At 38.6% G+C, this 17,570-nt stretch overlaps 1 protein-coding gene across 1 annotated transcript; it reads right to left on the bottom strand.

Annotated features, from left to right (window-relative positions):
* Positions 1-2,156: 2,156 nt before the first annotated feature.
* Positions 2,157-17,245, bottom strand: LOC115921352. The gene is made up of 7 exons (XM_030978756.1): positions 17,146-17,245; positions 14,388-14,486; positions 12,068-12,169; positions 8,632-8,832; positions 4,840-4,953; positions 4,050-4,184; positions 2,157-2,351 (listed from the first exon to the last, which is right to left on the bottom strand). The coding sequence occupies exons 1-7, from the start codon at positions 17,203-17,205 to the stop codon at positions 2,157-2,159; spliced, it is 906 nt and encodes a 301-aa protein (XP_030834616.1). The 5' UTR covers positions 17,206-17,245.
* Between the last annotated feature and the right edge of the window lie 325 nt (positions 17,246-17,570).

Below are 17,570 nucleotides of genomic sequence, written 5' to 3'. Positions count from 1 at the left end.
CACGAGCTATTTTTGCATACATAATGAGCCCTGTGATCTTGTGACTCAAAAATCTTAGCAATTCATTAGCTCTGCAAGATACATACATGACCCACGGGGGTAATCCATCAATCGATTCTTGAGATAAAGCGATCACGAGAACGGGGCGTACGGACAACCAGAAAACATAATGCCTCCGGCTATTTGTAGCGGAGGCATAACAACATCACAAATAGTATCTATGAAATAAATAAATATAATAACTGTAGCTTTACATTTTACACAAGGCATGAACAGAATATAAACATCTATGAAGTATTACTCTAACAGAAGGCAACTTGGCGCCCGAATCTTATGCTGAGATTTTCAAAGGCACTACATCCTATTATTAAGACGGGTATAAACTGGGCCATTGACAAAATTGAAAGAGTATAATATAGTATACAAAATGTACCAAGCTGTGAGAAAGTATAGTGGAAATTATTTATCTGAGGAGGGACTGGCATAGTACTATTGCCAGTGCTCGTATTAATATTTATGACAAAATCCCCGGGACGAAGCCCGTAGGGATAACGACCGTCAGAATTGACAGGGCAATGTAACAATGCCAACGTCGATTCCAAACGTTGATGTACGGAAGCACATTCAAATGGTTTCCGGTCCCAGAGAATAACCTGCCTTGGCGATGTCCGCCTTACCCCAAGGGGGAGGCATCTGTCATGAGAGAGAGCAAGGAAGAGAAAACTGAATTTAGACAAGGATTATGAGATGAAAACGGTACAACGAATCGTCTTCTTTAACGTCAAAGCTTCCTGCGAGAAGGGAAACTAAATTCAGACAAGGGTTAACTCTTATCATGCCACAAGGCTTATTCCCATTGTGCCAAGCCCCAAATCCCCCTGTGCCAGGTTGTTGAGGAGAAAATCTGATTAACCGATGGTTCTTTGAATGGCGAGTGCAAAACACACAGCACAGTCTAATGGGCATGAACAATAACTGCTATTACAAATGCTGCATTGCACGCACATGGCACTCAAGCGATAGCTCTCTCGCATGTACAAAGCACTATAGCGATACCGTGCATGTAGCCTTATGGCAGGCTATGAGTTCAGAGTGAAGAGAACGGTACAACGAATCGTTTTCTTTCTCTATTAATTTGATGAAACGTCAAAGTTTCAGCGCTTGCGCGCTATGTAAGTGAATCGAGCAAGCAAACCGCCCCCCCCTAAGATAAAATCCTTGCTACGCGCTTGCTGCAAGAGCACTAATAGCAGCAGGAGCTGAAGGCTTAACCCCCAACAAAGGGCTGACGGCACAGGGAGGAAAGCCAACATCTGAGAATCAGATATCGAATCCGAATCCGAATCTGAGTCAGGTGCCGGCCGAAGCACGGGTACGGGTAGGAGCTAAGCCCTCGCTTACAATCGGGAGTGCCTATCGGGTCTACTAAAACCCCAGTAGCCCGACTATTGGCTCCCATAGACATGGTAACAATTTTGACGCCAAAACCGACACACTCGAGAATTGGAGTATACATGTGAATCCGAGTACTCTGCGACCAGGTTCAGCTCAATGCCGAGCCAACGCCCGCACAGGGTGATAAATTTGACGCCAAACCTTGGGCGCCTGTCGGAACCACTGGTAGCCCCAGTTGCCAGAACGAATGTATCATCGAACCCTGAAGCTCCGCCTGAGCGGATACAGAAAAGGCTGACCAGAGCTTTTGACGCCAAACCTTCGGCGCCAGATTACTTCTTCGCCTCCTCAGCTACCGACCAAGCCAGAAAACACGCTGCCGCTGCCGAACAGTCTAGCTTCATGTCCGGTGGGACTGGGGCCATATCGCCTCACCGCTTCACAGGAAGCCTAAGCGAGCACGGAACCGTCGCGCTCCACGGAGGTGGATGGAACCACCTCGCTTTAGAAAACGGGGTCACTCCCGAACATAATGTCGGTTGTGAACCCAGGGTCACCTCCGCGCCTAACGGCACGGATTGTTGTAAAGCAACAACGCCACGGCCTGCGGTTTCTACAAGGCGAGATGTTCCGGTCAAGGGGGCACGGTTGTAGCAGTCTTTCTATTCTCGGCGCCAGCCCTACATATAGACTGAAAACTACCAAGGTTGGGTGGACACATGGGCTGAACCTGGCGGAACAGTAGTTGTTTGTGAAAAGCCCTAAGCTCTGCCAGAGCGGTAGCAGAAAAGGCTGAATTTGGCGTAAATTTCTTCTGAAACGGCCAAGGGAAGACACCCGTGGTGAAGCCGACACCTTCCCCAGAAGAGCAGCAAGAAAAGTAGGAGCTGAAGACCAAACCCCTCACCAGCGGGCCGACGGCACGGGGCGACGATTTTGACGCCAAAGCAAACACTCTTGAAAATTCAAAGAATGAATCTGGATCAAAGTACGGTGTGACCGGGACTGGCTCAACGCCAGCAGGGCACGGGTAAAAGTAGGCACTGAGCCACCGCCCGCAAAGGGTGACAGAATTGACGCCAAGGGCTGACCTTGGCGTAGATTTCTTCTTCCGAGCTCCTGACCCAGCCAAAGCTTGGAAGCCAGAGGGGTGCTCCACGGCCGTGCTAGCTCCTTAAGCTAGGCTTTATGACTGGTGTGACCAGGGCATCGCTAGCTTTCTTAAGCTTGGTTTTTACGGTCGGTGTGAGCAGCGTCGTCTCGCTCCAACGCTTCACGGGAAGCACGTAACCCTCGTTTCACGTAGTTGATTTCAGGCACCTCGCTAGTGAAAACAGGGTCACTCCCGCACAAAGTCGGCCGTGAAACCCAGGTCACCTTCGTGTTTGTTAACAGTTAACAGACCCACGGGCCTTGAAGCCCGAGGCTTTTTACAAGGCTGACATACCCCGTTAGGGGCTTAAGGCTTGTAGTAGTCTTTATATTCTCGGCATGGTGAATTTGAGGAGATATAAACAAACAAGCTTTCCAAAGAAAGCAAAACAGACGAATCAACAAGCTTTTTCTTAAAGCGTCCTAATGAGTAACAAAGAGTCAACGAGCTAACTTAGCGTTAAAAATTCTAAATGAGTAGCAAACAAGGCCGCTACGAACAAAGAGTTAACAAACTTAGCTTAGCGCCAACAACATAACTAGAACGAGTAGTGAACAAAATACTACTCGAACAAAGGAGTCAACAACCGTTAACAATAACTTCAAGAAACAAAGAGGTATGCACAACGAATTCTGTACCAAGTCGTGCTATACACACACACAGACACTGACTAGGTGTAAAAAACTCGTACTAGAAAAGTTGTGAACGAGACTGAACTCAAGACGGAAGTAAGCTCGGCAAAACTAAACACTAATTTTTGCCAAACAAAATGCGACTAAGCCCAAACCCGAACCAAAATCGGGACGGAAATTTACCCCCAAAAGCGACAAGAAGTTAAAATCTCTTAATTTAGTGCACGGTGACTTGTATGCAGAGAAGATGGCTGTGAGAAAGATAGAGATTATGTGTGTGCGTTCCGCGCGTGAGCTGGAGGTCGGCGGTGTTCTGGGGTGGGGTATGTATGTTTGTGGCTTTTTTCTCTCGATGGCTTGCTTGTCTGGAGGACTAAGCAATAATAGGTAGATACATATGATTTATTGTGATAAATAGAGCATGCGCAGTGCTGTCCAGGACAAAATAGTAAAAGCTATTCGGAGCTCTGGCAGAGATTTGTTTTACCTAGTGAAATTATATTTTATCCCCTGAACACAAGTTGACCAATCATGTATTAAGAATATCATGAATATTCATAGAAGGAAAATAACAATACATATTCCCAACAAATATCAGGAGAGTTGTACAAAGCTATGAATAAATGAAATAAGGACTAAACTTAATTTTCCTTGGAAATGAAATACATAAAGAACCAATTCGTTGGAAAATTCAGTACATAAAAATGGCAAATTTGAAGAAAAATAATAATTTCAAAAGAATAAAACTCAATTTGGATTTAAAAGTCTTAAAATTCAAATGTGAACTACATGTCTAAACAATTGCGATCTAATTTTCTTCCACTTCAATATCTAACAAAAAATGGCACAAATAAACGTTGCACTCGTACCTTATCTAATGACAAGTAATTGTTTTTGTCTGCAGCCAGAGCTTCCTCAAATAAGAGCCATCTGAGTGGAATCTCTTCTCCCATGTAAGGCTCTTTCATCGCTACTTTCTCAATATCTTTCTTCAATTCGACTAGCTACAAAGGAAAGAAGTTATTGGTTGGTTTATTATTGTTTAAACTCTATAACGTGACATATGCAGCTCGGACATTGTCTATCAGATATTTACATCATGATAAACACATAGAAATAAATATCACAAAATAACAATGGTAACATCACACAGCAATACTAGAAAAGATTTAGAAAAATGTATCTAGGATGTGTATAAACAAAGGCATTGTCATTAAATATTCAACGATAAAGTCAATTGAGCATGTTCAAGAATATTAGACTTATTGCACAAAAATATCACTTTAAAGTCAATTGATTTTACGTAATAAATACCTATAATTGATTTTCGTTAAGCACAATGGATGAAAATCAATGTCTGTATAACCACATGTACTACCTAAATATTATAATTTTGTCATGAGCAATAGATTAAAATAAATGTTATATTATTTTACTTAATAACTTTTTGGGAATTAGCATGAAATTGAAAGTGTTTTGGGAATTATCATATAATCATATGATTCTTTGAGTGAGGAAATATTTGGAGCAATTTGTGCAGCACTTTGTAACTGCAAGGAGAAGCCACATTACCTTTTGGATTGGATAGGTAATCCGTAAAACGGCTTTTGCTACAGGGTTACTATAAATTGTGATAGTTGATAATTATTTTTGTTGTACCTCTTCATCTTTGTCCTCTAAGCTGTTTTCAATGGCATAAAACTTGGGGACTACATGGCACTCAAACGGCTTCTTCTTGATAGATTCGCGGATCTGCTCAAAGGCACAGTGAATCTAGAAGACAAAAATAGTGATATGAGCAGAAAATACGCATCTTAGTCATAATGTTATTCATACCTCACTTTAGATGAGAACATGGATAATCTATGCAAACAAACAGAATGCCGATATGAAACAGCATTATGCAATTAAAGTCCACCATGATATCTCATTGGTATTTAAATAAGGGAAAATAAGAGAAACAGATCAGTGAAGAATCAAACAAAATCTGTCTAAAAATAAGAATGTCATTACATTTTAAAATTGATATCAATGAAACGCAAATTGGATACTCTATTAATTTTCTTTTAAAGTTCTCTCACATTTGCATGGTAGTGCAAAATTCATGAATTTTCATTCTCTAGCTTATCAATGAAGAAATGGGGCTGTGTAAAAGATATTTATAATGATTACATCTAGGGTGCGCCATATGACTGAAAATTTTGTTTGGATGAAATAAATATTAATTTAAATGTATAAACCTATTTAATCAGATAATGCTCTAATTTTCACTGATCCGTTTCTCTAATTTTCTGGTACTATCAACACCAAAATAATATCAGGAAGAACTTTTCCTTTAAAATATCCATTCACAAGAAAGTGTAAATCCAAAAGCTATATCTAGTCCAGCTGTTCAAATACCATAGGGTAGCCCAAATCCACTGCCAAACTGACTCCTAACTGAATCCAAATGACCAATGCGATGGCCACTTAGGGTTAGGAGGTGTTAGGAGGTGAGATTCCGGTTGGTCGCTCAATCGAAACCTTGACAATGGATCGGTCAGTTGTGAATGGTTCGGTCAATGGTGACACGCCTAGCGGATTTTGTGATATGAAAGAAAGAGACCAAGAGGAGGGAAAGCTGAAGGCAGCGAACGCTGTTCAATCAACTGAGATTTGGGAAATGGAGGGAATAGTGATCGACAGTGGTACTGCTTGCAAACAAGATGGAGCAAAGGGAGGTGAGAAATCTAGAAAGACGAATGCAATAAAGGAGAATGTTATGGCTGAAATGAACGGAGTTGGGGAAGGAGAGATAAGTGGAGTGTCTGAAGATTTGCAATCTAGCATTAAAGCTACCCTCTTGTCGAAACTGGTAATCGACGCTATCGTCAAGGCGGTGTCCATTGCTGTAACCGAGAAGGTCTCGAACGACGTATATACAGCTTTAGAGTTTGACCTTGAGTCGAAAGTGGCCAACATCACCAAGCTGGAGAGAGAAATGTCAACACTGAAGAGAGAGATAAAGGCATGCCACGAAGCCAATGAAGAGCATGAGCTTTATAGCAGAAGAAACTGCTTACGGTTCCATGGCATCCACGAATCGCCGGAGGAGAATACAGATGATTTGGTTATTGAAGTGGTGAAGGAGAAATTGAAAATTGATCTGAAGCGAGAAGATCTGGATAGGAGTCACAGCTAGATTCCTGTTCGCGGGCGACGTAGGGAAGGTGATCGTGGGGCTCCACCTAACCCCATCATCGTGAAGTTCATTCGCTACAATCGTCGAAGAGAGATATATGACTCGCGGTCAAAACTGAAAGGAGCCAACATCTTCATACACGAGGACCTGACTCGAGAACGCAGTGACCTCCTCTTCTAAATGATTTGCCGAAAGTTGTGCGAAATTGCTCCATATCCCTTTATGCAAACGACACTTGTGTTTATTTTGCCTCTAAAGATCCGCTTCAGTTACAGAAAATTTTAACCGAAGATCTAGTGACAAATTGGTTTTCACATAATGAATTACTACTTAATGAAAGAAAGTGTAAGTTTATTCTGTTTGGGACAAGGAAAAATCTTTTGAAATTTCAGCATGTCAAAGTATGTATCAATGGTAATTCTCTGGAAATTACTGACGAATTAAAATATTTAGGTGTCATTTTGGATAAATCATTGTCATGGTCCCCCCAAATTGAAAATACAAAATCAAAGATACTCCGAAATTTGTACGTGTTGCGACGAGCTAGACCATATATTGATAGGGACACTGCTATTGTCTTATATCACACAATGATTCAATCGTATTTTGATTACTGTCATGTCGTTTGGCTTTGTCCTTCTTCCCATCATTTACTTACATTGCAAATATTACAAAATAGGGCCTTGAGAATAGTTTTGAATGTAGATTGTAGATATAGCAGAAAAGATATATATAATAATGTAAAAATTGATTGCATTAGCAATAAGATCAAAAAGGACTTATTAATTTTAATTTTTAAACGGATCCATAACCTGGCACCACCATCTCTATGTTCGAAAATAATTGTTAAGGAAAGTTTTTATTCTTTACGCAACCACAAATGTATTCTTCACTTAGGCACACCCCGGACAAACTTTCTTAAAAATAGCTCACTTTATATTGGTATCAAACTGTTTAATGAACTCCCAGAGTCAATCCACTTAGCAAATAACATAAATATTTTCACCAGATTGATTTCTCAATTATACATCAACCCTTTCTAGTTTTATAAATATTTTTTTTCCCCTTCCGTTTAACTTGCATTTGTATTTTATTTGTTGAACTTGTATTATATTTATTTTGTTTAAATTTGTATTTGTATTTTTTTTCTTTCTTTCTTTACATTTACTTATTTTATATTATGTATTTTGTTATTGTTTAACTTTTGTGTTTGATCTGTTTATTCATATGTATTTTAATGTACCATGTACGGAAATGCTGAAAAACAGCTATGCTAAGCTGAAAGCATGTTTTTTAATCACCGTATTTAAATAAATAAACAAACAAACAAACATCAGAGACTGAAGTTTTCAGTCTAATTCAGGGTAGGGTAATTTTGATTGATCTTTGTCGTTCTGGTGTCGGTCTTGTTGGTGAAAGTGGAGTATAAAGTGTATCTTTCATGTAATTGTTTTTTCTCACTCTTGGTTCAAAACACATCATGGAGGGGAGTTTAGCGGCGTAGTACAATGCAGGGGTAGAGGATTCATTAGACATTAATCCATATTTGGCACTTTTCACCCTTGTGGAAATTAAAATTACAATTCTCGCTATTGCCAATACCTCCAAATGTAAAACCTGGATGTAAGTACCATGCCACCTTTTCAAATGCACTCTGGAATAGCTTAGTCGTTTCCGGTCTATGTTATGCGGCTGTACTGTGTAGTCCGGTTCGGCAGGCGCGAGGGTGTGGCAGACGGTAGTCACTGTGCCTGCTGTCAATATATCATTGCAATAGTTGGATGGTAGTACCTTTCACTTTGGCTTTTTTCATAATATATCGTAAGCAATTATTTATTTTTTACACACTGAGTTGTCAGTTGGAATATGGTGCGATACTGTGAATGTGCTGTGTGCTGGTCGCACACACACACAAAAAAAAAACCTTCAGAGATATCCCCGGGTGAGAGATGTGACTTGAGTAAAATTACCAACAAATCCTACACAGCATGCGACCTGGAAAAAGTTGCTCCGAAGGCAAGACGAGTTTGAATTCACTGCACGATCGAAATGGCTTTCAGATACGTATATTGCGCATGCATAATACCTGTACCACACGCTTGCCGCATGCATGCACCATACAGCGGAAGTCCCAAAAGTGGCTCGAAATTACATCAAAGAGGCCCACATCTCGGCATTTGAGGGTATAGGCAGGAAGAACAGCTGATGCTGATGGAGCTAATTCATCGGGTAAACAAAATTATTATTTTATTATCAACATAAACCATTACCCTTTTCATTTTTTCTTCTGCATTTCCATTTACACTTTCTCGATGGGTTCCAACGATGAATATTGGTGGAGATTTCTGGGCGGTTTTAGACGTGTTCTTATTCCCGACCGAAGAGGGCACTACAGCATGGGCGTAGATGGAACACAACCAGAAATTGATGAATTCTAGACATGTCAGTTCTGATGTGGCACCTCCTTTAGCCTGTGTTTTCATTGTAAAGAAGAATGTATGATAAGGCCAATGATAAAAACACACAGAATCACCATACTTTGTAATCATTCTAAAAGGGTAATGCATACACACCCCCAGGGGCGTAAATCCGTACCGAGGAGTAGGGGGGATGATCGGAGCTTAAGAGGAGTTTCGCATTTAAATATCGACTTTACTTAGGATTAGGGCACAGATTTCATAATCCTTTAGAAACTATACTGTCTCTACCTTTTCTTCTATTCAGGGCCGTAGCCAGAGTTTGATGTTTGGGGGGCACATACATGTAATTGATAGACGTCCTGGGGGAGGGGTCTACACAAAGTTCAATCGATCTTGGATTTTTTTTTTTTTTTTTTTTTTTTTTTTTTGGGGGGGGGGGGGGCCTGCTTCTATTTCTCTTTCCTCTTTGCACCCCCTCCTAGTACCGCGTCCTGGGCGCGTGCCCCTCTTCACCCCGCTTATATATGCAACTGATCTAAAGTTTGATTTGATTTGATTTGATTTGATTTGATTTGAAATTGATTTATCTATTTATGTTTGATTTGCTTTTTCTTTTGTAGTAGTAGTCAGGGGCGTCGCTGGACCTTTTTCAGTGGGGGGTGTAGAGGCCAACGATTACCGACAAAACTACCCACCAATTACCGACAAAATTAAATGTCCCAATATCTACAAATTTAACACTGTAAACCCGGGGCCGACTGAAGGCTAAATTGTTTTTCCTATGGACTATCTATAGTACTTGCGTATGCGCAAATGGTCATTTTCCTCGACGACATAAATATACGAATTATTTCGTCAACTTAGTCACCATCATACCTATATTTTTTAATGCAGGCGCGGAGCTGGGATCTTATTTTAAGTAGGGGCGGTAGTGAGCAAGCGAATCACTTAAAGAGCGCTTGCACGTTCATTGGGGAGGGTGTGGTGATATGCCTCCCGCGCGAAGCTTAGAAGCTTAGACGTTTCCTTAAATTATTAGAAAGAGAAGACGATTTATTGTACCGTTGTCAACTGTTAATCCTTGTCTGAATGAAGTTCCCCCCCCCTCCCGCGCAAAGCGCAAAAGCTTTGACGTTTCATTAAATTATCATGAAGAGAAGACGATTTGCTGTACCTTTCTCGACTGTTAATCCTTGTATGAATTCAGTCTCTCCACCTCCCGCGCAAAGCGCGGAAGCTTTGACGTTTCATTAAATTATGAGATAAAGTAGAAGATTTGTTGAACCGCGTGCTCGACTGTTAATCCTTGTCTGAATTCAGTTTCTCCCCCTCCCGCGCAAAGCGCGGAAGCTTTGATTTTAATTAAATTATGAGAAAAAACAGACGGTTCGGTGTACTGTTCTCGACTCTTAATAAGCACTAATTGTCTGAATTCAGTTTTCCCCTTTAGCGCGAAGTGCGGAAGCTTTGACGTTTCCTTAAAATTTAGAGAAAGCAGACGATTCGTTGTACCATTTTCGACTCTTACTCCTCGTCTGAATTCAGTTTCCCCCTTCCCGCGCGAAAAGCTTAGACGTTTGATTTTAATATTATAGAAAGAAGATTCGTAGCACCGTTTTTGACTCTTTATCTGAATTCAGTCTCCCCCTCTCGCGCGAAACGCAGAAGCTTTGACGTTTCCTTAAATTATTAGAGAAAGTAGACGATTTATTGCACCGTTTTTTACTCTTAATTAGCCCTATTTTTCTGAATTAAATTTCCCCCTCTCGCGCAAAGCGCGGAAGCTTAGAAGTTTCTTTAAATTATTAGAGAAAGAAGACGATATATTGTACATTTTTCGACTCTTAATAAGCCCTATTTATTTGAATTCAATTTCCCCCACTTAATCCTTGTCTGAATTCAGTTTCCCCCCCCCCCTCTCGCGCGAAGCGCGGAAGCTTAGAAGTTTCTTTAAATTATTAGAGAAAGAAGACGATATATTGTACATTTTTTAACTCTTAATAAGCCCTATTTATTTGAATTCAATTTCCCCCTATCGCGCAAAGCGCGGAAGCTTCGACATTTCCTAAAATTATGAGAGAAAGCAAACGATTCGTTGTACTGTTCTCGACTCTTAATCCTTGTCTGAATTCAGTTTATCCCCTCTCACGCGAAGCGCGGAAGCTTACGTCTGGGCTATAATAATACCTTGCAAAATAACGAAAATTATTCTGAAGTTTATGAAGTGCTTGCTCGCGCTCGTCGCGCAACTACTCTTAATGATTGTGACATACTGTATACGTGTAGGCTATACAGATATACATACATAAAAAAATAACTAATTTCTCATGCATTATGCTGAAATTGAAACAATCACATTTTTTTCTTCTTCTTCTTCTTCCTTTTTTTTCTCTCTTTTTTTTGTAATCTCAGGGGGGATATTTGTACAGGCCATCCCCCCATCCCCCCGGGATTTACGCCCCTGCACACCCCACTCCTTACATCTGCCATAATTTCCTTTCTCTTTTTGTTGTTGAATGACTTCTTGATTTATTTATCTTCATAATTTTCCAATATTACAAACCGATTACAGCATGATTATCAAATCGTATGATTAATACATTATCACAATTATGTAATTACATTGTGATATTACCATAACATAATCATGACCAAGGATTCCAACATAAACAAAGCTTGAAGCGTGGCAATGCTTTTTAAAACTTCATAACTACTGTATACATTTAGGGAAAATACTTTTTTGCTATACTAACAGACATATAATCATTAAAGGATGGGGTAAATGAGATGAATGAGAAGATGACAGAAGGAGTTGGTAAATTATTCATCAAGAGAAATAGCAGTACTCATTGATATTCAATTGGTAAAAAATTACCAGCTATTATGATTGGATTTTTCCCCCTCAAAAGTTGATCACGAAATGCCCACATGTGGAAGCCATTGACAAAGATGACGTTGTAGGACTACGTGTATTTTCGAACAGAGATGGACTTTTCAAAGAGATAGAAATTTCAACTATTTAATATCACACCCTGCTCTCAAACAAAAAATACGGTTAATATATCACTGATTTAATTATACCAAAAATGTACACATGTATTAATCCCGAAGGAAGCCGGTAGTTGAATCTATATTTTAAAATAGTCAAAATTAAGAAGAGCTTTCATAATATCTATACTTTAAAAATAAATTTTACATGAGTAACGAATGATGAAAATATGTAAAACTTTACATATTTAAATTTGGCAAATAACTACTGTATAATAAATGAAATTTAAAACAATACCATCTCATAATTTTCGTCTCTGGATTCAGGGGGAACGACAGAATCCAAACTTCTACTGAGATCAAAGACAATCACATAAATGGCTCGCCACGTCAGAAACACCTACAAGAGAAGGGAATAAATAACAATAATAATAAGAATTTAATAACTACCATGCTGTGTTGTTTATATATGCTCTATTATTTATATACAAAATAAGGGACATCAGGCACTGTTTATATACGATTAACAACTAGATCATTTATACCCTTTGTAATTTTGATGTTTTTTGTGTTGTTCGTAACTCATGAATGCAAGGTGGATTGGTTGAATTAGGGCCTTCGTTGAATACTTTTAGATGTAAGGTTCAATATGTCACATTTTCATACTTAAACAATAAGATAAGATAACTTGATAAGGGTATGAATAATTTAGTTGTTAACTTTATTAATAAAGAGAGTATAGTTCATCAGTAAGGGCAAGAGGTCTCATATAGAGTTATAGAGTTGTTGCAGTTGACAGGACTTTTCTTCACTTTATTAAATATTAAGAAGCCAGCTTTTTAACCCTATTTTAGCCGGGGGTGGGGTCAATTTGACCCCCCTGTAGTAATTTAGCAACTACTCCGGAACTGGGGCAGATATAAAGTTTTCCTTTCATGACTTTTTTTTTGAAGTCTTGCTCAACTTTTGGTACTAAATCTTCAAAGATCGGACCAAGCATTACAAGGTCACATGACCAATAAGGGTCAAAGGTCATCCCAAAATAGTGACTTTTCCATACATATGTGTGTAATGGAACGGACATGTTATGAAACTTGTGAAATACAATCAATTTTCCCCATATAATTGTAAATTGTCCTTGTCTTTATGGTTGTCATATCTAATATCATTGTCAAAATAATACAAAACATAAAAAATGTAAACAATATAATACAAAAAGAAAAAAAAAAAAAAAGGAATACATAAGAAATTCAAAAACGATCCCAAAATACTATTTATACTTGATAATAACGCTCATAATTAATTAAATGTGCTTCGTTAATTACACGAAAACAAAAGACTTGAATATTATCAGAAGTATAACATGACTTTTCTTACTTTGCCCATGGAGCCTAAAGATTTGTTTGGCTTACAGCAAAAACATCAAGTTTATACTATGTTTTTTTTTGCATACACATCAGTGTGTATCTGATAATGTATGCAAATTTATGCATGCTCATGTAAATATGTTACCATATGTACCATAATAAACAATGTAAGTACCTAAATCTCAAACTTATCAATGTCTGTGATTCATTTTGTGTCAATATAATACTTTTTAAAAACCTGGTCTGAAAACCCGGTTAAAACAGGGTTAAACTAATGTGAAGTCTGTTCTCGTAGAGTGGAATATCAAATAAATAAAAGAAGCAATAATTTAGACCCTTGGCATGACTTTGAATCTACAACTGGACCACACATTAATGCACCTGTATAAAAACGTATGTTAATACCAATATGTAGGCCAACAACTGTGCATATTAAAAGTACATACATCCATGGGCCCTGAACTGAAGCTTTATATTGAGAAAATGGAATAATGGTCTTCATTTCTAATTTCTTTGAGAATGAGATATCAACACTGAACATGTACAGAAAAAAAATCACAGGAGAAATATAAAATAATTAGAACATGAATGCCACGATGGATATATGCCGGCGATACACACAACATCTCGCCGACACCACAACACCGCCTACGTCGGTAACATACAAAGCGTCTCGGCGATACCACACCCCACTCATGGATTTGAAGCACCCCCAAGTCCGCAACCCGGAGACTCCAGCCCAGACGGACAAGCAGACCATCCAAGTCCACACCCCGGTGACACGGTCATGTATAGTACCCCACGTCCGCACCCTGGTGACTTAAGCTCACACACACCTGCTATTCCCCACTCCTGACGACGGATAGTCAACCTGTTCGAAACGTCGAGCCACTCCCGTTACCCATCCCCTCCAATCGGCGCTATAGTTCTCCTTAGAAATATAAGCTAAGAAATATAACCAACAGTCTTTTTCAAGACTACACCAACAGTCTTTTTCAAGACTACACCAACAGTCCTTTTCAGGACTACACATCCTCAAGAAAGATTAACGGTACCGAGAGTTCAGGACTCCTCAATCCTCCCTCTCTCTCACACGGTGCTACCGCAAGCCTACTGTATATGTAGTCAATAGTCAATAACATTTATTCCATTTCTTTAAATACTAGAATCTAAAAATACTTTACAAATTTGCTTTCATGGCACTACGGTAGAATTTAAAAGGAATCTAATCTTCATAAAATGTTCTTTTACCTGATGGGTTGTGTAGTATATGTCGTGTCCGGCAAAGTCCCATATACTCAGTGAGACTCCTTCTCCTCTACCGCTATGAGTACTGTATGTTCCTTTCTCCTGAGGAATGAACAAAATTAATACACATCTACACTGTTGGTCATAATGGTGGAATAATTATTTTTACCCCAATTTATTGAATGATTTTGACAATGATTTATTCCTAATAGATATAAATAATAGTATACATTCTCAGATTTTATTAAATGACAATTGGGGAGTGTTTGTTTTGCGTGACTGCTAAAGCAAGTGTGTGCTACTATGCTAATCAACTAGAGGACCTACGTCCTTAAGTCATCACTAACAGTAATGGGGATTAATACCTCACAAAAGGGCACTAATATAGCACATCGACACGGTTTTGATCAAGGGGGCTCACACTAACGAGGCCATTGCTTAGCCAATAAATCATGCCTGTACGCAGCGGGCACCAGGGTACGTCGATGCCCCCACAAAAACAAAAAAACAAAGAAAATGCAATACATTTTCAACAATTCATTGCATTTTGCCCCGACCCCCAACAAGAAAAAATCCTCAGTAGGGCCATGCATTATGGTTCAAGGCACGCCCACATAGAATATTTTTTTAGACTGGAAGAAACTTTACACTATTCCATTAAAAAGTTGCCTTTCTACGAAACTTCGTTATTTTCGGTTCAATTCATTTAAGACTTCTAAAGCTCTATTCTAAACAATGAAGTGCTTTTGATTAATTTTTGATTTTTTTTGGTTACCCAGATGGTATGCAATCTATCTTTAATTTTGTCATTTTATATGCAAAACAATATATATTCTCTGCGAAATGTAAAAGGGAACGGCTATCTTTGAATTCTTTTGAGAAGATGCTTAAACGTTTTCATGAAGTTGAGCGGGTTTTTCTATCAAACGCAATACATTTATTGTATTACTAGATAAATAGAGATATGTGCAACTGATGTAACAATGTTTGTTTTACCGATATGTCACAACGTGTACTTTGTTCAAATCTATTGTTTTGTTCTTGCTCAAGAATGATTGACAAACATTTTTCTTTGAAAACAAAAAGCAGAAAGTATATTCACTCTAGTGCATCAAACAAGAATGTTTGAAGTCCAACATGTCTCTGAAGGAGCAGCGAGCCTTAAAAAAACGTTTTTGTTTACTACAAAGTTTGTTTTCCATGTATACCTGTTCCAATAAAGGCAGCTTTTCTTTTTTCCCCTTGATAGATCTTTCTCACTCTCATGTGCCTCAGGATCTAACACAGATTTCTTATCCCACTCCTGACACCAAACAAGATTGAGATCAGCTGGTATACTTATATGTATGTTTTCTTGGATTTTGAAATACTGTTACTTTCCATCTCTCCATCTTTCTGGCTGTAATGGATTATCTGCAGTTATACACTCCTGTGGTCTGTGGAAACACACCATTATCCAATGATAACAATTAAATGTAACAGATTATCATATCCATTGCCAAAGGTGGATATATCTATGTATGCTGACAGTCACAGCTCTGTAGAAAAGCTTCTGTTAACATTAACGTTTAAGGTCATGTTACACACACTCATTCTCCAGAAAGTAATCTAGAAAACTGGTAAATTATGTTAGCTGTGCGAGAATAAGGTTCGTTGTGATTTTCAGGCAGTTTTAGGCAGATATGCTTTACCTTGAGACTCGGCGGTCTCGCCTGCATTACCCAATTCGATATGATGAAAAATTGAGGTTGGAACATTATTTATATGCAGGGTGGCCCATTAGCAGGCCCCAAAAAATGAAATCCTCTAAATATAATCACATTTTGAGTGAATATTGACTAAGAATCATCAGAAGAATTAGTTACTATTAAATGTATCACGATCGAAAACTTGAATGAAATATGAACAAATTAATTAAAAAAAATATTAATTCTCATATTAAGTTGTGAAAACATCATTCAAGTCTACTGGCCTTTGACCTTGTGACCTGGAATTTGTGTCATATGATTTGTGATACTTGATAACCCTATAGTCCAAGTTTCATTGACTAGGAACTTAAACTTTCAAAATTATATCAAAAATTCAAAAACTTAACCTTAGGTTAAGTTTTTGATGTTGACGCCGCCGCCGTCGCAGTCGCCGACGCCGCCACCGGAAAAGCGGCGCCTATGTCTCGCTTTTTACTACACAGGCGAGACAAAAATGGAAACCCATAGTGCAGTTTAAAGGGCCGCACTTATTTTCAATTGCCTTCATCCATTTTTGTTCTCATTAACGATTCTGACATAATGTACTATTATAAGATGGATGTTATTAATTTGTAAAACGCCTATGAATGTATTTGTGGTATATCCTTGTTGAAATGAAGAAGCAATATAAGTTATTAAAATAACAAAAAACATTAACGTTTAAGCCTTTAAGGTCATGTTACAGAACAATCATTTATCAGACAGTTATCTAGTGCACCTGTTAATTCTGTTAGCTGCACAAAAATATGATTCGTCGCGCTTTTGATGAAACAGACTCATTACATTCTGCTAAGGGTTACACTTACCGGTCATTCGTTAGTCTAGGTACAACATTTTGTTATTCCTTGGTCTCCTGTGGTAACACGCGGATAGATTATGCATGCAAGGATATACACCCTATAACAACATGTAACAAAGAAGTGAAAGATTCTAGGATAAAACAAAGGCATTGTAGGAAATCTTGTATACGTATTATCCCACATAAAGATACAAGGTTCAAAAATCAATTTTACCTTTAGGTGAACCTGTTCCTTAAGCATTTTCTCGACCAGACTTGCTATTTGATATGGCATATTGTCATTTTCCTCTTCTTCCTCTTCTTCCTCTTCTTCCTCTTCTTCCTCTTTTGCCTCTTCTCCCTCTTCCTCTTTGGGCGCTTGCACATTATCCAGGAAATATTCTTCTGTAATAAAGAAGAAACACATATATGTATTTGTAGGATATATATATATATATATATATACATTCATAATTATTTTACATCTGCCACTCTCCGCCCAGGTGTTAAATGGGTGCAAAGAAGGATGCGAATGTTAATGTGAATGGATTGGCATGTGTGCGTTTGTAAAATGGCGCCTCGTCAAAATACTCTCCACGGTAGTGGAGCGTGTGCGCTATCATTCTACCGCCTATATAAGGCCTGCAAATGTGACTAATT

This window comes from Strongylocentrotus purpuratus, unplaced genomic scaffold (assembly GCF_000002235.5).
Source record: "Strongylocentrotus purpuratus isolate Spur 01 unplaced genomic scaffold, Spur_5.0 spur5_scaffold_1, whole genome shotgun sequence".
NCBI classification, from domain to species: Eukaryota; Metazoa; Echinodermata; class Echinoidea; order Camarodonta; family Strongylocentrotidae; genus Strongylocentrotus; species Strongylocentrotus purpuratus.
This window is presented reverse-complemented; position numbering and strand designations above follow the sequence as displayed.